The sequence below is a fragment of the Scylla paramamosain genome, chromosome 40 (genome assembly GCF_035594125.1).
Source record: "Scylla paramamosain isolate STU-SP2022 chromosome 40, ASM3559412v1, whole genome shotgun sequence".
In the NCBI taxonomy this organism is placed as follows: Eukaryota; Metazoa; Arthropoda; class Malacostraca; order Decapoda; family Portunidae; genus Scylla; species Scylla paramamosain.
Genome location: NC_087190.1, coordinates 4233001 through 4260500, shown reverse-complemented (window position 1 = coordinate 4260500; position 27500 = coordinate 4233001). Strand labels below are relative to the sequence as shown.

Below are 27500 nucleotides of genomic sequence, written 5' to 3'. Positions count from 1 at the left end.
GCCTACGGGTCTTAATTTCACATATTGGATGCAGGGGTATTTTTTTTTAGCCAAAAATTAGGGAAAAAAGGTGCTTTCTATATGCCCTCAAATACGGTATAAATAAATAAATAAATAAATAAATAAATAAATAAATAAATAAATATATATATATATATATATATATATATATATATATATATATATATATATATATATATATATATATATATATATATATATATATATATATATATATATATATATATATATATATATATATACAGTATGTATATATATATATATATATATATATATATATATATATATATATATATATATATATATATATATATATATATATATATATATATATATATATATATTTTGATTCATGTTTCAGGTGTTTAATGTAAATAGCTTCTAATATTTTAACGTCTGGATGTGCGTCAGCTTTATGTAATATACTAAAATCCTCCGAAAACGGATGATATTTGTATGTGAATGTGTTTTTATTGGTGAAAAGGTGGTTGAGCTGTTTCTGTATACGTATTGAAGAATCTTTATGTTCACTTTTGTTCACCGTTCACTTTATTTTCACTTATGTGTTAGTTTCCTCATGGTTTCTCCAATATATTGAGTTTTGCAACTCGAACAAATAAATTCATAAATGATGTTAGAGATAAGTCCATTAAGAATACTGTCTGAATTAAATGGTGTGAGGATATTGTGTTTTAAGTATGGTTGTGAGTCTCAAATAGTAGAACTAAGATGATCATAGTAAGGTAATTTTATGTATTTGTTGTGTGTCATCTGCGTGTTATTAGAGGAAGGGTGACTAAATTTGCTTTGTAAAAAAATAGTAGATAGTATTATCGATGATGCTTCTTCAACGAAGTCATAAGATTTTTTTAAGGTAAACTTATTTGACGTTAGTAGTTCTAGCATGAGGACGAAATATTTAGCTAATTTATTAATGGTGCAAACAATATTCCCGATTTTGTGAGTTTTCGGAAGGAGATAAAGGATGCCTGGAGGCGAACCACTTTATGGTGGTATTAATGGTGCAAACAATATTGCCGATTTTGTGAGTTTTCGGAAGGAGATAAAGGATGCCTGGAGACGAATCACTTTATTTCCTTAGAAAAACTCATGAAGTCGGCAACCCTATTGGGCCCATTCTTAGCACCATTAATACATTTAATTATAAATTAGATAAATATTTCGTCCTCATGCTAGAACCACTAACGTCAAATAAGTTTACCTTAAGAAATATGATTTTGTCAGAGAAATATATAATTTAGAAGTTCATATATAATGTCATGGCTAGTTTTGATATTAAGTCACTTTTCACTAATATTCTCCTTGATGAAATCATTAAGATCATTTATGGGGAACTATTTACTTTAATTATACTAAAGAAAAAAAAAAAAAAAACTCGTAGCCTATTAGACTTGGCAAGTAAAGTGAGAAAAACTGGGGGAGACGTCTCAGAACGCTTAACTTCATAGAAGCTGTTTTAGCTAGAGATGAGATGTGAAGTTTCCAGTTTAGATTATAAGTAAAGAACAGACCGAGGATGTTCAGTGTAGAAGAGTGGGGGACAGTTGAGTGTCATTGAAGAAGAGGGGATAGTTATCTGGAAGGTTGTGTCGAATTGATAGATGGAGGAATTGAGTTTTTGAGGTATTGAACAATACCAAGCTTGCTCTGCCCCAATCAGAAATTTTAGAAAGATCAGAAGTCAGGCGTTCTGTGGCTTTCCTGCGTGAAATGTTTATTTCCTGAAGGATTGGACGTCTATGAAAAGACGTGGAAAAGTGCATGGTGGTATCATCAGCGTAGGAGTGGATAGGACAAGAAGTTTGGTTTAGAAGAGGTGTCAGGCAGGACTGTGTAATGCAATATCTCCAACCGCTCTCAATATTTTAGTCATAAAGCCATCGCTTCCTGCTGCCTTTCCTCTCTTCATATATTTCATTACCCATCTTCGCTCTCCAAAATTTGTAGGCTTTCTTTTTCATTGGCCGCACCATCCATATCCATCTCTAGTGTCTCATCATCAAACAGCTCTCCTACGTATTCGCTCTTTTTTTTTTTTTTTTCAACTTCCTCCGATTCCATCACTTCTGTTCCATCTTTCTTTTTTGCAGCACTGCCTTTCCGTCTTTGAGTCAGTTTCTTTATCTTCCCATAGCTCGAATGTTGATGCATTCTGCATAGTTTCTCCACCTCCTCACACTGTTCATCCAGCTGCTCCTTTTTTCTATTATATTTTCTATGTATCTCTATTTTTAATCCCATACTGGACTTTGTCTCGGCCTTTTAGCTGTCTTGTCTCTTCCATCATCTTCAAAATTATTTTTGTCACCCATGGATTCTTCTTTCTTCGCCGGCTATCTTGAAGAACCTCTTGTGCTCCCTGTCATATCGCCTGTCAAAAAGTTCACTGCTCCTCAGGACCATCATCACTTACTTCTGTCTCTAATACAACATATCTATTCTGAACCTCCACCGCATACTTGTTAATCGCCACATCTTTTCCCAGTAATTCAACATTTTCTTTGGTGTATACTTGGGTTTTCGTAGAATTCTTTAGTACTTCATGAAAAGTGCCACTCAGTCAACTTTCATAAAAAAAAAAGTAAGTCTTTGTTGTAAATTACTGCAGAAAACTTACGTTATCAATTAGATTAAGCTTATAATTATATATCAATCTTATTTTTTTAGGAAATAATATAATATATTAAGGCAGTATTCCGAATATTAAGTACATAATTATCCTATGCTTGTGTGAAAGCGAGCAGCAATCCTTCTTTGATGACATCCTGGTAGCTACTGTTGCGCACATCGTGATGCAAAAATGCCAAAAAGCAGCAACTCCCTTGGGCAACACTCACGAGCAACATGCAACACGAAAATTAAGTTGCGGCAATGTGTTGCGCAACATGAACCCCAGTCTGGACAGGTCTTAATTGTTGTCTTAACTGTTGTGGGTTTTGTGTGTCTAGGTGTTATGAACGTTGTGTCCTCATTAACTGCTACTGGTCTTGAGACCCACATCCTTGAGTGGGGCAAGACTGCAGCTATCTGCCCTCTCCCTGTGCTCTGCCGGCTGTATCGTGTGAACTGTTTTCTGAACAGGGCGTATTTATTGGACGTCCTTTATTGGACGTGATTTTATTTTTTTTTATTGTGGGCGGTTGTAAAACAGGGTATTGTACCGTAATCTGTGTGTTGTTTATACTGTCTCCCTAGCACAAAGCTAATTAGTTCTTTCTCAGCTTAAGGAATTCAGTTGGCGTTCGTTATACTCCCTTGCCTGTAGGTGGGTTAAACAGGGTGACGATCTATTGGTTCTGGATATTTGTTGGCGACTAGTAGGTGCCTGGATTCGTAGTGTTCACGCCCTGCAATAGGCCATGAGGAACATAACGTATGGATAAGCAGTTTCCAGTCAGTGGCAACCTTGAGAGGAGCTGTCAGTCTAATCCCTTTTCTGTTGTGTCTGGTATGCTAGGAGTTACTGCAAAGGGCGGGCAGGCTCCTAATGCTGGAGAGGTAGGAGTTTCCTCCCTTGCTGGAGTGTACCCGGAGGTTGAGAGCAGATTTCGTCATACCTAGCTAACAGTCGATAACCAAGCAAAGCGAAATGATGGTTCATCAATACCAAACGAGCGAGGATGAAATGTTAACGGGTTGCATCTATTTGTGTGTGTGTGTATGTGTGTGTGTTCTACCGGAATTTTCACGGTAACTGTTCTTCCGATCTGTCTAATTATATGTCTTCCCTTCTCCCACGACCTCGCTCCACAAGACTACCTTCTCTCACCACTGTTCTGTCCTCCTCCCTAGTGCAAGAGTTAACCAGTATTTACAGTCTTTCATTCCTTCCACTGATAAACTAAAGTGTCCTGCTTGATTCTGTGTTTCTCTCATTAAGTTTTCATCATTATTATTTTATCTTGTTATATTTACTGCCTTATTATCTTAAAGTAAAATATTATTCAAGATTGTCTTTTATTCATAAAATTCAAGAGTAAAGTCATAAAGCTTACAGTGTGTTCTGGCAAGGTTAGTGTGGGTGAAGAGAGTGGTGGACAGCCCTCCTGGCACCACGTTTTTGTTTGAGTTCATTATAATAGGAAACTGATTATTATTGTATTCTGTTTCAAGCCAGACAACAAAATCATAATATTGATATGTAGACGAAATGTATCGGATTTGCTTAGATATATTATGTTCTGCGTTTCTGCAATGTAGAGAAACACTGTGCTTTGATTGTTGACGTATTTGTGTTAAGATTCATAAATGGATTGTTATTTTCATACCTGGTGTTCCTGTATTGTCCTCAACATGGCGTTGTTGCTAACATGAGGTAAAAGGACAACCTTCCCGCCAAACATCAAGGAGGCGAAAAGAAAGTAGTGCGAGTATATGTGGCTCAATGACGTAACCAAAAGACAAGTTGAATTAGTAGACTCCGATGTACCCAACCACTCTTGAACGTCTGCCAAGTATCTGTGGAGAACAAATGTTGATGATCGTAAATGTATACAGAAGATAACTGCAAGGAATTTAAAAACTGCAGTTGCCGTAAAAAAAAAAAAAATATATATATATATATATATATATATATATATATATATATATATATATATATATATATATATATATATATATATATATATATATATATATATATATATATATATATATATATATATATATATATATATATATATATATATATATATATATATATATATATATATATATATATATATATATATATATATATATATATATATATATATATATATATATATATATATATATAATGTGATTGAAAAGTAGCAAGTCCTCAAAAACGGAAAGCCAAGAATCCTCGATCACTAATAGAGTGTTTTGGATAATCCGTCTCCTGTCACGAAATATCCGAGTATGCTATGGCTTATGTTATACCCAAACTTTCTCTAGAAAAAAAAAAAACAATCATAGAAGCATAGAAGAATATCCAGCCGCAAGCAAACGAAATAATAGGCAGTCTGGTAGTTACTTGATACATGTTCCGAAAGCTTGAGTCACTAATATGATTTTTTTTTTTTTTTTCTTATAAGAGGAGCTCATTCCATCACTAGATATTAAAGCCCAATAAAGCAAAGTGTTCAAGGGTTTGCCAGACTAAGACAGGGATAAGGTCAGACCATTTTGAATTGAGCGGTTAGGCGTTGTTCTTTCCGGTGATTTCCAGGCCTATGGCGCTCCCAAACCTTGTATTAGGCAATTACGCTATGTAACACGATTTTTGTCTTTGACAAGCAAGTGTTACTTTCCAACTCTTTTTATTACAAAACAATAGAAAATGTCAATTATTCCTGTCAAACTTTGCTTTTGTGGCTTTTAGAATAACTTAATTTCACCATTTTTCCAAATGCTGTCACAGAGAACTCGTCTTTACGAATTGATCACATATGTAACAGAATGCATCTGGAGAGTGATTGCAGCCTCTTGATGCCATTTCACCTGTTGTGATGTGTCTTCTTAGGCAGCCAAAGCAGAACTGATTGGTGGTCTAGAAGCCCCTACTTTTTTGTATTATCAATCAGTACTCTAGAATATTCTTAAGTCTTTCTAGAATGTGTTTCAGAATGTTCTCAGTCTTTCTAGAATATTCATGAACCTACTTTAGAATATTCTGAATCATTCTAAAAAATTCTTGTAGATTCTAGAAAATTTTTGATACCTCTACATATGTATTCTAGGAAGTTCTAGAATATTCTGGAAATATTTACATTGAATAGAATGTTCTAAAATGTTCTAGAAACTTCTAAAAGTGTCTGGTAGAATATTCTGGAAGATATGAGAACATTTCTGAAATATAAGCAAATTCTTCTAAATATAATAAATTTCTTGCTAGATCTGGTCAGTTCAAGAATGATCTTATCAAAATAAAAATAAAAAAAACTTTCGAACACTTTATATTTTTTTTTTCAGTTTTAACTTACAAGCAACATTTCAAAAGCAATTAGATAAGCAATTGAGATTTTGCAAAGGTCTTTACCTGACATCAAAACGAATAGTAACCCATACTATAATGAAATAAGGCAAAAATGTAAATTCATTGTTCTAAACACAAAAGCAAAGTTTTAGGATCAAATTAACTTTTTTTTTTCTATTTTGTTTAGATGGAAATAACTGGAAAATTATGGTGTGAGACCAAGGACAAGAGAAAGTGAAATTTTGCTACGTAGTGTTATCAGATTAGAGGCTATGTGTCGCTGATAACCACTCTCCCCGTACACTACTCTCTCTCTCTCTCTCTCTCTCTCTCTCTCTCTCTCTCTCTCTCTCTCTCTCTCTCTCTCTCTCTCTCTCTCTCGTGAATTTCGTTTAATTATGATTGGTTTCCTTTTAGATATGATATTTTCCTTAAACTATTATGTTACATTTTTATTCTTTAGTTACGAGTTTTTTTTTCCACATCACCATCAAAGTAAAAGTCAAAGCATGTTGGTGGTTTTCGCTGTTCGGGCAACAGCTCTTGAGGGGTCAAGTAATGATCCCCTATTATCCTTTTCATGCAAAAAATACTTATTTACTAAAGTAAGTAAGCCCTTTTTCTCAGCTATGGTGACGAGAGCGAGCTTCCATCCTGGCTGGCGGGACGAGAGGAAGTGACCATGGATTAACACGATTACTGACCGTGTGACCTCATTGTGTCACCCATGGAGACGTGACAAAGCCTGGAGGAAACATTGCCAAGTATTGTCGTGTTTGCAAAAAAAAAAAAAAAAAAAAAAAAAAAAAAACTGGATAAAAAAAAGTTACACCAGATTGCCCTTTTAGGCCATTTAGGATTTTTTTTTCTCTCTATATAGGAGGGACACCGGCCAAGGGCGGTAAAAATTAAGTATAAAAATAAAGCCCACAGTGTCCGAAGCGGTAGCAAGAAAATTGAAGGATAAGTGTCTTGAAACCTCCCTCTTGAAGGAATTCAAGTCATAGGAAGGTGGAAATACAGAAGTAGTTCCAGAGTTTACTAGAGAAATGGATGAATGATTGTCAATACTGAATAACTCTTGTATTAGAGACTTGGACAGAATAGGAGTGAGAGAAAGAAGGCTTTGTGCAGCGAGGCACAATTGACTATGACTTAAATTCAAGGAATTTAAGTCATAGGAATGTGTCAATACAGAAGCATGCAGGGAGTTCCAGAGTTTACTAAAGAAAGGAATAAATAATTGAGAATACTGGTTAACTCTTGCATTAGAGAGGTGGACAGGATAGGGGTGAAAGAAAAAAAGTCTTGTGGAGCGATGCCATGGGAGGAGGGGGGGGGCATGCATTTCGGACAGAGGCTGAAAACAGTCAGTTAAAAGAGAGGAGTTGATAAGACGGAAAAATTTTTATTCCACCCTGTCTAAAAGAGCAGTATGAGAGAAACCCCCAAGACATGTGAAGCACACTCCATACATAGACGGATAAGACCCTTGTACAGAGTTAGCAGCAGGGGAGGTGAGAAAAACTGGCGGAGATGTCTCATAACGCCTAACTTCATAGAAACTGTTTTACCTTGAGATGAGATGTGAAGTTTCCAGTTAAAGGATAGACCGAGAATGTTCAATGTAGAAGAGGAGGAAAGTTGAGTGCCAATGAAGAAGAAGGGATGGTTGTCTGGTAGGTTGTGTTGAGTTGACAGATGGAGGAATTGAGTTTTTAAGGCATCGAACAATATTAAGTTTGCTCTGCCCCAATCGGAAAGTTTAGATAGAACAGAAGTCAGGCGTTCTATGGCTTTCATGCATGAACTGTTTACTTCCTGAAGAGTTGGACATCTATGAAAAGACGTGGAAAAGTGCAGGGTGGTATCATCAGCGTAGGAGTGGGTAGTACAAGAAGTTTGGTTTAGATCACTGGTGAATAATAGGGAGAGAGTGAGTGGCAAGACAGAACACCACTGTTAATGGATTTAGGAGAACAGTGACCGTCTACCACAGCAGCAATAAACCGATCAGAAAGGAAACTTGAGATTAAGTTACAGAGAGAAGGTTAAAAGCTGTAGGAGGGTAGTTTGGAAATCAAAGCTTTGTGCCAGACTCTACCAAAAACTTTTGATATGTCTTAGGCAACAGAGAATGACAAAGACCCAGTAAGGCAAGCCAGAAGATCACCAGTAGAGCGTCCTTGACGAAACCCATACTGACGATCAGATAGAAGCTTGTGAAGTGATGGATGTTTAAGAATCTTCCTGTTGAGGATAAATAAAAAAAAAAAAGGTTAGATAGGCAGAAAATTAAAGCGGTAGTTTAAGGGATTAGAACGGTCATCACTTTTAGGAACAGGCTGAATGTAAGCAAACTTCCAGGAAGAAAGAAAGGTAGATGTTGACAGACAGTTGAAAGAGTTTGATTAGGCTTTGGGTTGGTTAGGGTTGGAACTGTTTTAGGAATGAAAGTAGTGCCAGAGAATTTTGTGGAGAGAGAGAGAGAGAGAGAGAGAGAGAGAGAGAGAGAGAGAGAGAGAGAGAGAGAGAGAGAGAGAGAGAGAGAGAGAGAGAGCACAACAACGCAGCCATAATGCGCAGCTACAAAATGTTAAAGGAAATTCAGCTACAAAATCTTATAAGCAACTAAGAAAAAAAAAAGAAAAAAAGAGTGATTATGATAATAATAATGATAATGATAATAGAAATAATAGTAGAAACTAATAATAATAATGAGGAAATGTATCATAGTGAAAGGGAACAAGTCATCACACAGTGGTTGCATTCACTATAAACGAGCCAATGCAGCCTCTGAGCGCTTCTGGACATATGTCCAGGGGCGGACACCCGAGGAAGTAACGTGGTGGCAGTTTAGCTTCCTACCTATGTATTGGGTATCTGTCTGCTCACTGCTGTTCTGGATTTGTGTGATTACCACTTTGTTCTGAGATTAGATATTACTTCACTACTGTTTCTGGTTTAGATGAGATACTTGTTGTGTTTGTAGCATGGAACACTGGGTAGTGGACTTGGTATTTTGGTAGCTTGGAGGTCGTGGGTAGTAAGTTGATGTAGTTGATGTGTGCAAGTAAAAGACACAATGATGAGAATTCTTCTTGATTTAATAATAGAAAGTACACACTCTCTCTGAAGTGATGTGAACTTCTGCACGTGATGACTGACTGACTCAGACAGGAACTGAGTGAAAGACCAAGACTGATCACTCATGACTGAACTGAGAGGAACTAATGCTCTTGTGACTGACTCCCAGATAGGGACTGACTGACTGAGCTAGCTACCATGTGGCAATATCTATCTGAGCTAAGTGGATCATATTTTAGGTTTTGGGGTGAAGAAATGACCAATGAAATGCCAAGAAATGAGGTGGAGGAGCCAGTGGGATAGCTAGTTATTTTAGCCAATGATCAGGAAGGAATTACTCAGAAGCGAACGCAGGTACTTTTCCTAAGGACTAGAAGTGGGTGTGAAATCTCTTGAGAGGTAAAGAAGAAGGGTTAAAAATAGAATAGGCTGGCTGGCCATGGGCACACGTGGGATGAATATGTGAACACATCGCATTAGAATGGATGTATTAAATGATGAATATTCATATATATATATATATATATATATATATATATATATATATATATATATATATATATATATATATATATATATATATATATATATATATATATATATATATATATATATATATATATATATATATATATATATATATATATATATATTAATAATTGTTAAGATTGCTACACCTACTCTGTCAACTAGAAAGGTTTGCCATCTTAATAGTAGAAAATAAGTTGTGTGAAGTATTAAGACTGGAATGAGCAACCTATGCGGCTGCATCTCTAGGCTATTTGTTCCATAATCCTTACATGGGATGGCACAAAACAAAATCCAATAGTGTAATCCCTGCAGCATTTCGTAACGGGGTGAAGGGAAAGTGACAAAATATTGCAACACAGAAAGAGCACTGCATGTCATTAAAATAATAAGTATGTGTGTGTGTGTGTGTGTGTGTGTGTGCGTGTATATATATATATATATATATATATATATATATATATATATATATATATATATATATATATATATATATATATATATATATATATATATATAATGTTACGACCACAGTTCCCAGCCCCTTCACAAACCTTCCGCAACTGGGCTAGCTTCTAGTTTAAAAAGAGCATGTAGGCATTGTCCTTTCTGGGGATTCCCCGGCCTGTGGCGCTCCCACACTTATGTCAAGTCACTCATCATGTCAGGTACTTCCTACCTCAAAATTAAAAGTTGTAGAATATATATACTGTGATGCTAAAAAAAAAAGGCAAGTTAGTGTAATATTTTTTTTTAATTATACTTGCATTGTCTTTTGGCAAACACCACAATACTTGGCAACGTTTCCTCTAGGCGTTGTCACATCTCCATGGGTGACCAAGTGAAGACAGATGGTTAGAGTGACCGCGTTATTCCATGGTCACTTCCTCTCGCGCCGCCAACCTGGGTGGAAGCTACCTCTCCATTTGCTCTCGTCCACACAAGTCCTCCACAGGCAAGAAAGAGCTTATTTAGTCAGTATTTTTTGTGGGGATGAAAAGGCTAATGGGGGTCATTATTTAATCCCTCAACAAAAGCCACCAACGTGTTTTGACTTTTACCTCGATGTTGGTTTGGAAAAAAAGTCGTAACTAAAGAATAAAAATATAATCTCATAGTTTAAGGGAAATATAATGTCTTTTTTTTTTATGTAGGAAGGACACTGGCCATGGGCAACAAAAATCCAATAAAAAAAAATGCCCACTGAAATGCCAGTCCCACAAAAGGGTCAAAGCAGTGGTCAAAAATTGATGAATAAGTGTCTTGAAACCTCCCTCTTCAAGGAATTCAAGTCATAGGAAGGTGGAAATACAGAAGCAGGCAGGGAGGTCCAGAGTTTACCAGAGAAAGGGATGAATGACTGAGAATACTGGTTAACTCTTGCGTTAGAGAGGTGGACAGAATAGGGGTGAGAGAAAGAAGAAAGTCTTGTGTAGCGAGGCAGCGGAAGGAGGGGAGGCATGCAATTAGCAAGTTCAGAAGAGCAGTTACCATGAAAATAGCGGTAAAAGACAGCTAGATATGCAAGATTGTGGCGGTGAGAGAGAGGCTGAAGACAGTCAGTTAGAGGAGAGGAGTTGATGAGACGAAAAGCTTTTGATTCCACCCTGTCTAGAAGAGCAGTATGAGTGGAACCCCCCCAGACATGTGAAACATACTCCATACATGGACGGATAAGGCCCTTGTACATTGTTAGCAGCTGGGGGGATGAGAAAATCTGGCGGAGACGTCTCAGAACACCTAACTTCATAGAAGCTGTTTTAGCTAGAGATGAGATGTGAAGTTTCCAGTTCAGATTATAAGTAAAGGACAGACCGAGGATATTCAGTGCAGAAGAGGGGGACAGTTGAGTGTCATTGAAGAAGAGGGGATAGTTGTCTGGAAGGTTGTGTCGAGTTGATAGATGGAGGAATTGAGTTTTTGAGGCATTGAACAATACCAAGTTTGCTCTGCCCCAATTAGAAATTTTAGAAAGATAAGAAATCATGCGTTCTGTGGCTTCCCTGCGTGATATGTTTACCTCCTGAAGGGTTGGACGTCTATGAAAAGACGTGGAAAAGTGCAGGGTGGTATCATCAGCGTAGGAGTGGATAGGACAATAAGTTTGGTTTAGAAAATCATTAATGAATAATAAGAAGAGAGTGGCTGACAGGACAGAACCCTGAGAAACACCACTGTTAATAGATTTAGGAGAAGAACAGTGACCGTCTACCATAGCAGCAATAGAACGGTCAGAAAGGAAACTTGAGATGAAGTTACAGAGAGAAGGATAGAAACCGTAGGAGGGTAGTTTGGAAATCAAAGCTTTGTGCCAGACCCTATCAAAAGCTTTTGATATGTCCAAGGCAACAGCAAAAGTTTCACCAAAATCTCTAAATGAGGATGACCAAGACTCAGTAAGGAAAGCCAGATCACCAGTAGAGCGGCCTTGACGGAACCCATACTGGCGATCAGATAGAAGGTTGTGAAGTGATAGATGTTTAAGAATCTTCCTGTTGAGGATAGATTAAAAAACTTTAGATAAGCAGGAAATTAAAGCAATAGGACGGTAGTTTGAGGGCTTAGAAAGGTCACCCTTTTTTAGGAACAGGTTGAATGTAGGCAAACTTTCAGCAAGAAGGAAAGGTAGATGTTGACAGACAGAGCTGAAAGAGTTTGACTAGGCAAGGTGCAAGCATGGAGGCCCAGTTTCGGAGAACAATAGGAGGGACCCCATCAGGTCCATAAGCCTTTCAAGGGTTTACGCCAGCGAGGGCATGGAAAACATCATTGCGAAGAATTTTAATACGTGGCATGAAGTAGTCAGAGGGGGGAGGAGAGGGAGGAACAAGCCCAGAATCGTCCAAGGTAGAGTTTTTAGCAAAGGTTTGAGCGAAGAGTTCAGCTTTAGAAATAGATGTCATAGCAGTAGTGCCATCTGGTTGAAATAGAGGAGGGAAAGAAGAAGAAGCAAAGTTACTGGAGATGTTTTTGGCTAGATGCCAGAAATCACGAGGGGAGTTAGATCTTGAAAGGTTTTGACATTTTCTGTTAATGAAGGAGTTTTTGGCTAGTTGGAGAACAGACTTGGCATGGTTTCCCGGCAGAAATATAAAGTGTATGAGATTCTGGTGATGGAAGGCATAAGTACCTTTTGTGGGCCACCTCTCTATCATGTATAGCACGAGAACAAGCTGTGTTAAACCAAGGTTTAGAAGGTTTAGGACGAGAAAAAGAGTGAGGAATGTATACCTCCATGTCAGACACTATCACCTCTGTTATGCGCTCAGCACGCAAAGACGGGTCTCTGACACTGAAGCAGTAGTCATTCCAAGGAAAATCAGCAAAATACCTCCTCAGGTCCCCCCAACTAGCAGAGGCAAAACGCCAGAGGCACCTTCGCTTAGGGGGATCCTGAGGAGGGATTGGAGTGATTGGACAAGATAAAGATATGAGATTGTGATCGGAGGAGCCCAACGGAGAAGAAAGGGTGACAGCATAAGCAGAAGGATTAGAGGTCAGGAAAAAATCAAGAATGTTGGGCGTATCTCCAAGACGGTCAGGAATACGAGTAGGGTGTTGCACCAATTGCTCTAGGTCATGGAGGATAGCAAAGTTGTAGGCTAGTTCACCAGGATGGTCAGTGAAGGGAGAGGAAAGCCAAAGCTGGTGGTGAATATTGAAGTCTCCAAGAATGGAGATCTCTGCAAAAGGGAAGAGGGTCAGAATGTGCTCCACTTCGGAAGTTAAGTAGTCAAAGAATTTCTTATAGTCAGAGGAGTTGGGTGAGAGGTATACAGAACAGATAAATTTAGTATGAGAGTGACTCTGTAGTCGTAGCCAGATGGTGGAAAACTCGGAAGATTCAAGAGCGTGGGCACGAGAGCAGGTTAAGTCATTGCGCACATAAACGCAGCATCCAGCTTTGGATCGAAAATGAGGATAGAGAAAGTAGGAGGGAACAGAAAAGGGGCTACTGTCAGTTGCCTCAGACACCTGAGTTTCAGTGAGGAAAAGAAGATGAGGTTTAGAAGAGGAGAGGTGGTGTTCTACAGATTGAAAATTAGATCTTAGACCGCGAATGTTGCAGAAGTTAATGAAGAAAAAGTTGAGGGGGGTGTCAAGACACTTAGGGTCGTCGACAGAAAGGCAGTCCGACCTGGGGACATTTATGGTCCCCTCCCCAGATGGGGACTCCGAGGCTGGTGTAGGAGTCGCCATGATGATTTTTGAGTGAAGGGTGGGTGTGTTATTAGGTGCTTGTAGTTTTGTGTGGAGGAAGAGAGTTGTCTTTAGAGGGCAGGCTGTGACTGCCCCCTTTTGTTGTGAGACACAAAGGGAAACGTTCAGTGAGGTCACAGCTGGGTTTAATGATAAGTTCACAGCACCCCCTGAACAGTGCTTTAGACCTCACTGGGAGTAATTATCGTTTCGGCAGGTGTCTACTGCCTCCTCCAGTGAGTCTAAAAGGAAACCTAAGGGAAATATAATATCTAAATAGAAACCTATCACATTTAAACGAAATTGACAATGTAGAGAGAGAGAGAGAGAGAGAGAGAGAGAGAGAGAGAGAGAGAGAGAGAGAGAGAGAGGTGTGTGTGTGGGGACCGAGGTATCAGCCACACATAGGCTCTAAACTAATATTGGCCCAGTACAACGTTTGGCAGGGCTGCAGGCCGGGGAAATCCCAGAAAGGACAACGCCTAAACGCTTAATTCAAACTGGTAAGACCATAGTCACCTTGTGACTGGGTGCAGGGCATATTAATATGGGTTACAAGGTTCACTTTTCACTCATGCACCCTTTTTAACAACGGCCGTAATGCCAGGTCACAATGGGGTTGCCAGTTTGTTTCATCCACAGACAAGGGAAATAGTCTAACAATTAACTCTCTCAGCTGTGAAAGGATCGACAACCACGTCTAGGGAGAAACAATTATAATGAACAGTAACACATATATAGCTGAGATGTAATACCCCCTGGTGTATAATACTGTTATAATGATCACTTAATGTCGCGCTGCGCTGTTGAATACGTTGCGAACCGAGAAGAAAGGGAAGGAGGCGGAGGCCCACCCAAGCGAGCTGTTCCCGTAACACACAACTTACACGTTAACTTTTCACAAAATACAGCGAAACACAGCATATGTGTATAGAGTATTTTCGACTTACAATTACTTGAACAATCATATCCTGAAGTATGTACCTTAACTCGCAGGACACTTGTATACTACTGTACTTGCACTTGATGTGAATAACGAACGAATGTCAGTAAACGGGTAATGATCTAGAGACATTTTGGGTCCCATGTGGTCTGGGTAACAACTATCTCGAGTACCAAACATTTTCTGGACTATTTGGTCTTAGGTTGATCTGTTTTGAGGATCATCTGACCTGAGGCCTGCAAGTATATGACATATCATCTGCATCGGTACCAAATGAGTGTAAAACGGATTACTTACCCTAAAGATTATGTCACCCTTATTATATCCCTTGCTACCATTTGAAGATTTTTTTTTATCATATCTCCTCTTGACCCACGCCCCTCTAAATGCTTACCAGACCATAGTTTTGGCAACAGCTTTTTGCTGAACTGAATCAATTTCTAATTTTCGCTTTCACAACAACCTACTTGAACATTATCATCCTGGAAACTTCGTTGGAGTGTGAGATCATCACTCCTTTGCGTGATCCTGTTGTGCCAGAAGAGAAGGGCATTTGTGCCACAGCACTGGCCGGATGTAGACCATCAAGCTGAGGAAAGATCAAGTTGGCTATTAAGGATTCCTGCTTAGTGGTTCGGGTGAAATAATATTAATGAAAACAAAATTTTAGATTGCATATATATATATATATATATATATATATATATATATATATATATATATATATATATATATATATATATATATATATATATATATATATATATATATATATATATATATATATATATATTTATTTATTTATTTATTTATTTATTTATTTATTTATTTATTTATCTTCAGCGAGATAATGCAATATAAAATGAAGAAAGTAGTAAGAATGAATGAGAAAAGAATAATGAACGGAGAGAGAGAGAGAGAGAGAGAGAGAGAGAGAGAGAGAGAGAGAGAGAGAGAGAGAGAGAGAGAGAGAGAGAGAGAGAGAGAGAGAAATGAGAAGAGAGACAACCCCAAGGATGATGAGACTTAATACGAGTCCTGGACCTGTAGCCTGAAGCTCCTAAGATAATATACACGCAGTTACTCATATTCCTTACGTAAATTTCCTTACTTCCCCTTATCCATTCAATTTAAGTCTAGCTCAGTATTTAGTAGAAGAGTTGCTCTTGACAATAGTCATTATTCATCGAGCCCCCCCAGTTTGATCATTAGAATTTTCAGAAGTAAAGTGTTCAGTTCGCGTACAGGGAGCAGAGTGTGGGCGGGTATACGTATATATGTGTGTAAATTTTACCCAGTTCAGTGTGAGGACACCTAGTCCCACACACAGCGTTCACGAACGTGTTATCCCTGACCGCAGCGTTGGTGGCTTCTCCCAGACCGAAGGTATGTCTGAGGAGATGAAATTCAAGTTGGAAATGAGAAGAATGGAGATGGAGGAGGCTAGAGAGAAAAAGGAGAGAGAATTAAGAAGGCTCCAGTTGGAAGCTAAAGCCGATTAAAGGAGATTTGATGACTGAGGAGGCTAGAGAAGCCAGGAGGTTTGAAGTCGAGAGGGAAGTTAAGAGGCTTCAGGTTGAGAAGGCCAGATTACTTGAGGAGGAAAAGGAGACGAAGATGTATGAGAGGGAGGACGCTGAAAAAAAATAGAATATTTGAGTTGGAGAAGAGTTGAATAGAAGTTAATACACCTCATGGCTTGAGGAGAGAAGGAGTTAAGGAGGATACAGTAAAAAGCCAGATGGTGAGGAACTTGAAGTTGATTCCTGAGTTCGATGAAAAGAAGATAACGGAGTAGTTTAGGAGATTTGAGAAGAAAGCTTCAGAATTTGATTGGCCATAGGTGGGTTGGCCTCGTGGCTAATATGTTGAAGGGTAAGACCTTCGAAGTTTATGATAGGATGTCAGTAGAAAATTTGGAGGATTTTAACGAGTTTAAGGCTGACATCCTGAGAGTGTATGAGGTGCGGCCGGAGGCGTATAGGCTACAGTTCCGCGGAGGAAAGAAGAGGCCTAGTGACTCCTATTTAGTGTGCGCTCGCTTCCTGGAGGAGACGTTCGAGAAATGGATTGCTAGCGAGCAGGTCACCTCTTAAAGTGAGGTAAAGGAACTCATGGTAATGGACCAGTTTAATAATGTGGCCGAGAAGGAATTAGTGCCGCTGCTCCGAGAGAAAAGATTTAAAAGCCTTAAGGAGGCGGCTACGTGGACAGATGACCACGTGTTGGCGCACCGGCCAGTGCCAAGGTGGAGCTAGTGATGTGTCTGGTGGCGCGGCCGGCGCCAGTTTGTCTAGGAGTCCACATTATAGTAGTGGCTCCAGTAATAAGTCGGCGCGAGTCAGTCCTGTAGGTAATAAGTCTCCAACCAGCTCACGATGTAGACGGAAGCATTCAACAACACTCCCAGGTATACTGCGCAGCCCATGTGTTATTATTGTAGAAGTACGAAACACTTCAAATTTAATTGTCCCAAATTGATAACCGCTACAGCTTCCAAGGCGCCCCGGAAGCCAGTGGTCTTGATTTAGTGTGTGTGTTTAGTCGTGAGGGTGGAAAGGCCGTTGTTGTCGCCCCCTCATTTGTTGTTACCTCACCGTCCCCCATTGAGATTTGAGTTGAAATGGTGCCGCTGGCACCATTCCAACTCAAATCTCAACTCTCAAATCTCAAATCTCACTCATTCCAACTCAAATCTCAACTCAAAACTCAAATTGAAGTTTATATATATATATATATATATATATATATATATATATATATATATATATATATATATATATATATATATATATATATATATATATATATATATATATATAAAGCACTGTTGTGTTCCCATTTTATAATTGTGAATGTCGTGGAAGTAGACTTATTAAAGAAATGTTTCGTTAGAGGACAGAAATCACAAAAAAGACAATATAGATTTTTTCTTTTTTATGAGTCACTGGCCCAGAGCAACAGATAACACAAAAGAAAAAAAAAGTGCTAATCCTTAAAGTTGAAAAGGTTCATCCAAAATTGGAGGATAATTGTTTTGAAACCTCCATCTTGAAAGACTTCAGGTCATAAAAAGGATGAAATAAAAAAGCAGACAGGAAGTTTCACATTATACCAGAAAAATTATTGAATGATTGGGAATACTATGTTATGACCATTTTGAATTGAGCGTTTAGGCGTTGTCTTTTCTGGGGATTCCCTGGGCTGCGGCGTTGCCACACTTATATCAAGACACACCTCATGTCAGATATTTCGTACCTGAAAATTAAATGGTGTATATATACACTATGATACTCTAAAAAAGGCAAGTTAGTGTTATATATATATATATATATATATATATATATATATATATATATATATATATATATATATATATATATATATATATATATATATATATTATATCGACACACCTCATGTCAGATATTTCGTACCTCAAAATTAAATGGTGTATATATACACTGTGATACTCTAAAGGCAAGTTAGTGTTATATATATATATATATATATATATATATATATATATATATATATATATATATATATATATATATATATATATATATATATATATATATATATATATATATATATATATATATATATATATATATATATATATATATATTTATTTATTTATTTATTTATTTATTTTATTTTATTTTATTATTTTTTTTTTTTTGCAAACACCACGATGCTTGGCAACGTTTCCTCCAGGCGTTGTCACGTCTCCATGGGTGACCGAGTAAGGTCAATGGTCAGAGTGAGCGTGCTAATCCATGGTCACTTCCTCTCACCCTGCCAGCCAGGATGGAAGCTACCTCTCCCGTTCTCTCTCTTGTTACCTCCACAGCCGAGAAAAGAGCTTACTTATTCAGTAAATAAGTATTTTTTGGAAGAAAAAGCTAATAGCGGGTCATTACATGACCCCTCAAGAACTGTTGCCTGAACAGCTAAAACCACGAACGTTCCTTGACTGTTACCTCGATGGTGGTGTGGGAAAAAAGTGTTAACTAAAGAATAAAAATATAACATCGTAGTTTAAGGGAAATATCATGTCTTAAAGGAAATCTATCACATTTAAACGAAATTAACAATGGAGAGAGAGAGAGAGAGAGAGAGAGAGAGAGAGAGAGAGAGAGAGAGAGAGAGAGAGAGAGAGAGAGAGAGAGAGGTGGTGCGGGAGGAGTGAGGTTATTAGCAACACATAAGCTCTAATCTGATAATTGCCCAGTACAAGGTCTGGCGACTTCGCAAGCTGGAGAATCCCCAGAAAGGACAACGCCTAAACGCTCAATTCAAAATGGTCAGACCATAGTTAACTTTTGCATAAGAGAGAGATGGACAGAATGGGAGTAAGCGTAGGACATCTTGCGCGGCGAGATCACGAGAAGATGGGAGGCATGCAGTTGGCAATGTCAGAAGAGCAGTTAGTGTGAAAATGGCGGTAGAAGATAGCAAGGTATGCAACATTGCCGTGATGAGAGAGAGGCTGAAGACAGTCACTTATAGAAGAGGAGTTGATAAAAGGATTCCACCCTGTCTAGAAGAGAGGTATGAGAGGGCATCCCCTAAATATGTGAAGATAAGGCTCCTCCACAAAATTAGCAGATAAGGGGATTAAAAAAAAAAAAAACTGGTGCAGATGACTCAGAAAGGCTAATTTCATAGAAGAAGCTTTGAGCAGACATGGAGTTGTGATGTTTCTAGTTTAGATTACTAGCAAAGGACAGATGTATGATGTTCAGTTTAGAATGGGGAACAGTTGAGTGTCATTGAAGAGGGAATAGTTACATGGAAAGTTGTGTCGAGGTGACTGATGAAAGAATTGAGTTTTTGGAGCATTAAACAACAAAACATTTGCCCTACCTCAGCCAGAAATTATAGAGAGCTTTAAAGTCAGGCGTTCTCTGACTTCCTTGAGTGTTTTTTTTTTTATTATTATTATTTCTGACGGCTTGGATGTCTACGTAAAGACATGAAAAGAGCAGGGTGGTATCATCAGCATAGGAGTGGATAGGACAAAAAAAATGGCTTAATAATAATAGAATGGAACAGAGAATAGAAAAAATAGAGCCCTGAGGAACAACACTCGTCAATAGGTTCAAGAACAGTAAGCACACCAGCAACAGAATGGTCAGAAAGGGAACTTGAGGTCAAGTTACAGAGAGAAGAATAGAAGCCGTAGGAGGGTAGTTTGGAATTCAAAGCTTTGTACTAGACTACCAAATGCCTTTATGTCTAAGGCAACAGCGAAAGTTTCGCTGATCAAAATTCACCAGTAGAGCGGTCTCAAGAGAACCCATGCCGGCGATCAGATATAAGATCGTGAACTAACCAATATTTAAGAATCTTACTGTCGAGGATAGATTAAAAACTTGACAGGCATGAATAGGGAATAGGACGGTAATTTGAGGGATTAAAGCGGTCACCCTTTTTTGGAACAAGCTGAATGTAGGCAAACTTCCTGCTAGAAAGAAAGGTAGATCTTGACATAGTTGGAAGAGTTTGACTAAGCAAGGTACAAGCATGGAGGCACAGTTCGAAGGACAATTAGAGGAACTCCATCAGGTACATACGAGTAAGCTGTCCGAGGTTTAAGGCTAGCGAGGGCATGGAAAATCTTAATGGGAGACGTAAAGTAATCAAAGGATATAAGAGAGGGAGGAACATGCCTTGAATCATTCAGGGCAGTTTTTTTTTTTTTTTTTTTTTTTTTTTAAGCAAAGGTTTGAGCAAAGAGCTCAGCTTTAGAGATAGATGAGATGGCAGTGGTACTATCAGGTTGAAATAGAGCAGGGATTCTCAACCTTTCCTCCGTCATTAGCCCCCTCGGCTTGATGTATTTCTCCATTACATACACACACACACACACACACACACAAAAAAAAAAAAAAAAAAAAAAAAAAAAAAAAAAAACATTCCTCTTCCTAACACACACACACACACACACACACACACACACACACACACACACACACACATTATTAACATTCTCTCTCTCTCTCTCTCTCTCTCTCTCTCTCTCTCTCTCTCTCTCTCTCTCTCTCTCTCTCTCTCTCTCTCTCTCTCTCTCTCTCATTTTACAATTTTTTTTTTTAACCCCAAAAGGTAAATTTACCCCTGGTTGGTATTTTCACATATTCTATCGATGAAGGAGTGTTTGGCTACTTGAAGAACACACTTGGTATGATTTAGGAAGCGCATGAATTTCAGGTAATGGAAAGCTGAAATACTGTTTTTGGGGCGCCACTCCATCACATACAGCACGACAACAGATTGAGTATTGAGTTAAACCAATGCTGGAAGGTTTAGAGGGAAAGGAAGAGTGAGGAATGTAGGTATGCTTCCATGCCAGACACCATCACTTCTGTTATTTGCTCAGCACACAGAAAAGGGTCTCTGAAACAGAAGCAGTAATCATTCCAAGGAAAATCAGAATACCTTCTCGGATTGCCTAAATAGCACAATCAAAACTACAGAGGCACCTCCGCTTTGAGGAATCCTGAGGAGGAATTGCAACGACAGGACTATCGAGACCGTGATCGGAGGAGCCCCACGGAGAAGACAGTGTGACAACATTAGCAGAAGGATAAAAGGTTGGGAAGCGGTCAAGAATGTTGGGACTATCTTCAAGACGATCAGAAAAATGAGGAGGATGTTGCATTAATTACAAGGCCAGGCCTGGTGTGATTTTGGACATAAAAATGAAATGGCATCAATTTCAGGTGTTAGCTTATGGTACCGTTTGTGTGCCTTCTCTGTCCTGAAGAGCAGGATTAAATTAACCAAAATTTACGAGTTTTGGGATTAGAGGGTGCAGAATGTATGTCTCTTTACCAAGGACAACCACATGTTGTGTGTTCCGCACAGAGATGGATCTCTGATATGGAAGTAAGAAGACCTGAGACGGTATAATTTTTTCTCATAACTGACAGTCATAAGAAAAAATATACCGTCTCAGGTCTTCTTACTAAGCTGAGAAGTAACGAAATGCATCAACTTCGGTGGGTCAAGGTGTGAGACAGGAATGACACCTGCATGGTTGTTTAAGTCTATGGATGATGCAGTAAGTTTAAGTGAGAAGGAAAGTTATGTGGAAGTTCCATGGAAGAGCATGATGTATTATGATAGTAGAATGTGGAACCTCAAACGGAATATGGGAGCAGAAGAGAAGCGGTGACTTAATGTAAAAGAAATGAGGCCTGTGAGGGCATACGTGGAGTAAGTTCGAGTTACGTGTGAGGAAAGATGAAGTACAGAGAAAAACTTGTGTGGAAAACATTTATACCATTAGTAACACAAGCAATGTAAATACGTTCTTTTGATTATGAAAAAAAAAAAAAATGTATATACATATATTTTTTATACCTCTTTGCATAAAGGAAGCATATTTTTCATATATCTTTTCATAAAAGAAAGGGAACTTTTATTGTTTTAACTGCGTCATGTTTGTAAGAAAAAGAAAGTCGTTCAGACAGGCGGTGCAGTACATATTATAAGATAATTATTATCGCTTGTCAGTTAATTGCAATCGTATATGTAACACGGAATACATTTCAATGAAACAATTATTGAAAAAAAGCTTTGTTAAAAGTATTTTTCCTAATTAGCATAATTCAGGTTTTTGGGATTCAAATTCTGTCATGACAAAAACAATAAAAAAATAAAATGCACCAATTACAACCTGCTCCAGTATATGGAAGCTTCACTTTGTTTCCACAGTACCTGAGTGACTGGAGGTATCGGAGCATGGCCCACAAGGTCTTCAATGGCTGGCCGGTCCACGGCGCCGCCAATCACCCACACCTTCTTCAGGGTATTTGGTGGCAGGAGGGAAAAGACGGCTTCAGCCTGGTCTAGCAGCTCAGCGTGTACTATTGCCCAGCTAGCACCGCTTAGCCTCATGGCGTGCATCATGCCCTCTGTGTGAGTAGATTTATTACTCAACAAACCGTTACATTGCTAGAGTATCGCGTAATTGTATATAATCCTCCTAATAAAAGGAAATAAATAAATGCTTAATTTGTAGGCCACTGCTGCTGCTCCCGTTGGTTCTGCTGCTGGTCCTCTTGGTTTTTTATTGTAGTGCAGGAATCTTGGTGGCCCTCCTGGCACTTGTTGGTAATGATGGCATCTCTTGGTAAAGTGAAGAAGATTGCTTTTTGGCATTGGCATGGGGGTGGGGATTAGTTTTACAAGTACAAAATATAGATTGAAGAATAAAAGTAGGCAAGCTGTCTTGCTATCTTGTTACTTTTCCCCCCGTTGTCTTGTTGGTATTCTGATGTTTGGTGTGTCTTATTGCTTGTTTCAGCCACATGTTTCACGCGGCGAGTGTCCATGGTGCCTGCCGTCGGGCCCGCTAGGACCACTCACCCATGTCACTCCTTCACTGCTTAAAGCGGGCATCTTCTGTCTCATTTCTTGTATTCACAAAAAAATGTTACTACTTTCACATGACTAAGTACGTCAACAGCATTATTCTTTTGTATGGAATGTATAGATACGTTGTTGTGCAATTACAAGTTATACATGTAGAATAAGGAATGGAAACTTACTGACACAAGCAATGTAAGTAAAATTAATAATAATAATGGGAAGTAATAGTAAGAAGTGATAACAATTCCTGTTTATAATGTATTGGTAAAAGAATAATTTTAATGAAAACAACAATGTATAGAATATATACACTATTCAAATAATTATATACAATGAAAAATAATATGACATCAGTATGATATAATGTACGAGTATATGGTATATTTGTAGGTAATAGGTCGGTTATAACATGTTCTATAAAAATAAATTAGTCTATCATGAAAAACGGCAAAACATGAAAAAAGATTAACAACTTTTAAGAGGTTACTACAAATTAGTTACTTTTCGGTATTCCCGGACTTTGGCTTCGATAAGTCCATCATCTGGCACACACACAGTGGTATTGTATTTGTCGTGTCTCGGATGTGAGTGGTACAAAATCCGTTTTCAGTGTTTCTGCTTCTAATATGAAAATGAAGAATGTTGTAAATTTCATCTCGACTTTCCAGTAAACCTGGAAAACATTATTTGAGGAACTTATTTACAAAAATGGGTTTGCGTTTCAATGAAACCTTACCAACAGTTAAGCATAAAGAGTCATTACCGATAATAAATAAACTGTTCTTCATGAATAAGAAATAAGTGTGTCATGAATAAGAAATATAGTACCGATGTCCTGACTTCTATTCGGGGTTTTTCTCAGGGACCTTGTCGCTTTCCAGTTCCCCAGCCATTGTAAGCACGAGCTAGTGACTCGGTGCCGCTCCCAAACCAGGATGACTCAAGTACCGTCTTGAGCTGACCGTCTTGTAGATACGAGTACGCCCAACATTCTTGACCTTTTCCTGACCTCTAAGTCTTCTGCTTATGCTGTCACCCTCTCTTCTCCGTTGGGCTCCTCCAACCACAATCTCATATCTGTATCTTGTTCCATCGCTCCAATCCCTCCTCAGGATCCCCTAAGCGAAGGTGCCTCTGGCGTTTTGCTTCTGCTAGTTGGGGGGACCTGAGGAGGTATTTTGCTGATTTTCCTTGGAATGACTACTGCTTCCGTGTCAGACCCGTCTTTGTGTGCTGAACGCATAACAGAGGTGATAGTGTCTGGCACGGAGGCGTACATTCCTCATTCTTTTTCTCGACCTAAACCTTCCAAACCTTCATTTAACACAGCTCATTCTCCTGCTATAGATGATAGAGAGGTAGCCCACAAGAGGTACTTAAGCCTTCCATCACCAGAATCTTATGCACTTTATATTTCTGCCCAAAACCATGCCAAGTCTGTTCTCCAACAAGTGAAAAACTCCTTCATTAACAGAAAGTGTCAAAATCTTTCAAGATCTAACTGCCCTCGTGAGTTCCGGCATCTAGCCAAAATATCTCCAATAACTTTGCTTCTTCTTCTTTCCCTCCTTTATTTCAACCAGATGGCACCGCTGTTATCACATTTATTTCTAAAGCTGAAGTCTTCGCTCAAACCTTTGCTAAAAACTTTACCTTGGACGATTGTGATCTTGTTCCTCCCTCTCCTCCACCCTCTGACTACTTCATGCTACCTATTAAAATTCTTCGTAATGATATTTTTCATGCCCTCGCTGACCCTAAATCCTCGGAAGGCTTCTGGACCTGATGGGGTCCCTCCTATTGTTCTCCGAAACTGTGCCTCCGTGCTTGCACCTTGCCTAGTCAAACTCTTTCAGCTCTGTCTGTCAACATCTACCTTTCCTTCTTGCTGGAAGTTTGCTTACATTCAGCCTGTTCCTAAAAATGGTGACCGTTTTAATCCCTCAAACTACCGTCCTATTGCTTTAATTTCCTGCCTATCCAAAGTTTTTGAATCTATCCTCAACAGGAAGATTCTTAAACATCTATCACTTGACAACCTTCTATCTGATGTATGGTGTATGATGTATGATGTATGGATTCCGTCAAGGCCGCTCTGCTGTTGATCTTCTGGCTTTCCTTACCGAGTCTTGGTCATCCTCTTTTAGATATTTTGGTGAAACTTTTGCTGTTGCCTTGGACATATCAAAAGCTTTTGATAGTCTGGCACAAAGCTTTGATTTCCAAACTACCCTCCTACGGCTTCTGTCCTGTGTGACAGGACAGAACCCTGAGGAACACCACTGTTAATAGATTTAGGAGAAGAACAGTGACCGTCTACCACAGCAGATAATAGAACGGTCAGAAAGGAAACTTGAGATGAAGTTACAGAGAGAAGGATAGAAACCGTAGGAGGGTAGTTTGGAAATCAAAGCTTTATGCCAGACTCTATCAAAGGCTTTTGATATGTCCAAGGCAACAGCAAAAGTTTCACCAAAATCTCTAAAAGAGGATGACCAAGACTCAGTAAGGAAAGCCAGAAGATCACCAGTAGAGCGGCCTTGACGGAACCCATACTGGCGATCAGATAGAAGGTTGTGAAGTGATAGATGTTTAAGAATCTTCCTGTTGAGGATAGATTCAAAAACTTTAGATAAGCAGAAAATTAAAGCAATAGGACGGTAGTTTGAGGGATTAGAGCGGTCACCCTTTTTAGGAACAGGTTGAATGTAGGCAAACTTCCAGCAAGAAGGAAAGGTAGATGTTGACATACAGAGCTGAAAGAGTTTGATTAGGCAAGGTGCAAGCACAGAGGCACAGTTTCGGAGAACAATAGGAGGGACCCCATCAGGTCCATAAGCCTTCCGAGGGTTTAGGCCAGCGAGGGCATGGAAAACATCATTGCGAAGAATTTTAATAGGTGGCATGAAGTAGTCAGATGGTGGAGGAGAGGGAGGAACAAGCCCAGAATCGTCCAAGGTAGAGTTTTTAGCAAAGGTTTGAGCAAAGAGTTCAGCTTTAGAAATAGTTGTGATAGCAGTGGTGCCATCTGGTTGAAGTAGAGGAGGGAAAGAAGAAGCAAAGTTATTGGAGATATTTTTGGCTAGATGCCAGAAATATCTCCAATAACTTTGCTTCTTCTTCTTTCCCTCCTCTACTTCAATCAGATGGTTGTGTGTGTGTGTGTGTGTGTGTGTGTGTGTGAGAGAGAGAGAGAGAGAGAGAGAGAGATTCGCCACATTTTAGAGGATCCTAAGCATAACTCGTATTCGTTAACTATACCCTGAGAAAAAAGCCAAAAGGTCATTGTGATCAATTTCTGGGGAACCTTTCATACATAACACGTTAGTCGTACATCCTTTTTTTTAATGAAGGAAAGCAATTTGCACCAACTTGCACGTGTTAGTGATACCATTGCAACCTTGGCAAAGCACGAATATTATCCCCTTATGTGACAAATAAGAATATTACTACCATTAATTAAGCAAGCAGTGTGTGTGTGTGTGTGTGTGTGTGTGTGTGTGTGTGTGTGTGTGTGTGTGTGTGTGTGTGTTACCAACATAATGAAGATAAGATACTTAACCTTGCAACCCTTCGTAGATTGGAGAGATGTGAACGATGGTTGCTCCTCGATGCAGGATGGACAGATAGACCAGCGGGTAGTCTGTATGGTTCAGTGAGTAATACATTACCCTGTCACCCAGACCGACCCCTGCTGCCGCCAGCCCGGCCGACATCCTCGGCACTAACTCACATAACTCAGAGAAAGTTCTTTTCTTCCCGGTCTCTGCATCCACCTAGGAAAATGTTCAGTCATAAAAAGAATAAATCAGTGATAAGGGATTTCATTTTTTCTAAAAAGGAAGATATTAAGTTACAAATAAGAAACCTAACAATTTCCATACCTGAAATTAAGAAAACTTGAGGTCCGTCAGTGGCATTTTTTTTTTTTTTTTTTATATGTAGGACGGACACCGGCCAAGGACAAAAAAAATCCAATAAATAAAAAGCCCACTGAGATGCCAGTTCCAGAGAAGGCTCCAAAGTGGTAGTCAAAAACTGAAGGACGTGTCTCGAAACCTCCCTCTTGAAGGAATCCAAGTCATAGGAAGGTGGAAATACAGAAGCAGGCAAGGAGTTCCAGAGTTTACCAGAGAAAGGGATGAATGATTGAGAATACTGCATTAGAATCTTGCATTAGAGAGGTGGACAGAATAAGAGTGAGAGAAAGAAGAAAGTCATGTGCAGCGAGGCCGCGGGAGGAGGGGAGGCATGCAGTTAGCAAGATCAGAAGAGCAATTAGCATGAACATAAAAGTAGAAGACAGCTAGAGATGCAACACTGTAGCGATAAGAGTGAGGCTGAAGACAGTCAGAGTGGAGGAACTGATGAGATGAA

At 38.8% G+C, this 27500-nt stretch overlaps 1 protein-coding gene across 9 annotated transcripts in view; it reads right to left on the bottom strand.

Moving 5' to 3' along the window:
* The window catches only part of LOC135092728 (uncharacterized), a 156072-nt gene that overhangs the window by 26595 nt on the left and 101977 nt on the right, over positions 1–27500 (bottom strand). For 8 of the 9 annotated variants that reach the window (XR_010263044.1, XM_063991378.1, XM_063991371.1 and 5 more), the window contains 4 exons: positions 26686–26899; positions 22470–22666; positions 15206–15327; positions 4311–4500 (listed from right to left, as the gene is read on the bottom strand). Coding sequence is in view for 8 of the 9 variants with exons in the window: in XM_063991378.1 (XP_063847448.1) it covers positions 4311–4500; positions 15206–15327; positions 22470–22666; positions 26686–26899 (723 nt within the window). In the remaining variant the exon portion in view is untranslated. Of the gene's footprint in view, positions 1–4310; positions 4501–15205; positions 15328–22469; positions 22667–26685; positions 26900–27007; positions 27495–27500 lie in introns of those variants that run through there. The other variant, XM_063991380.1, reaches the window with a different exon arrangement.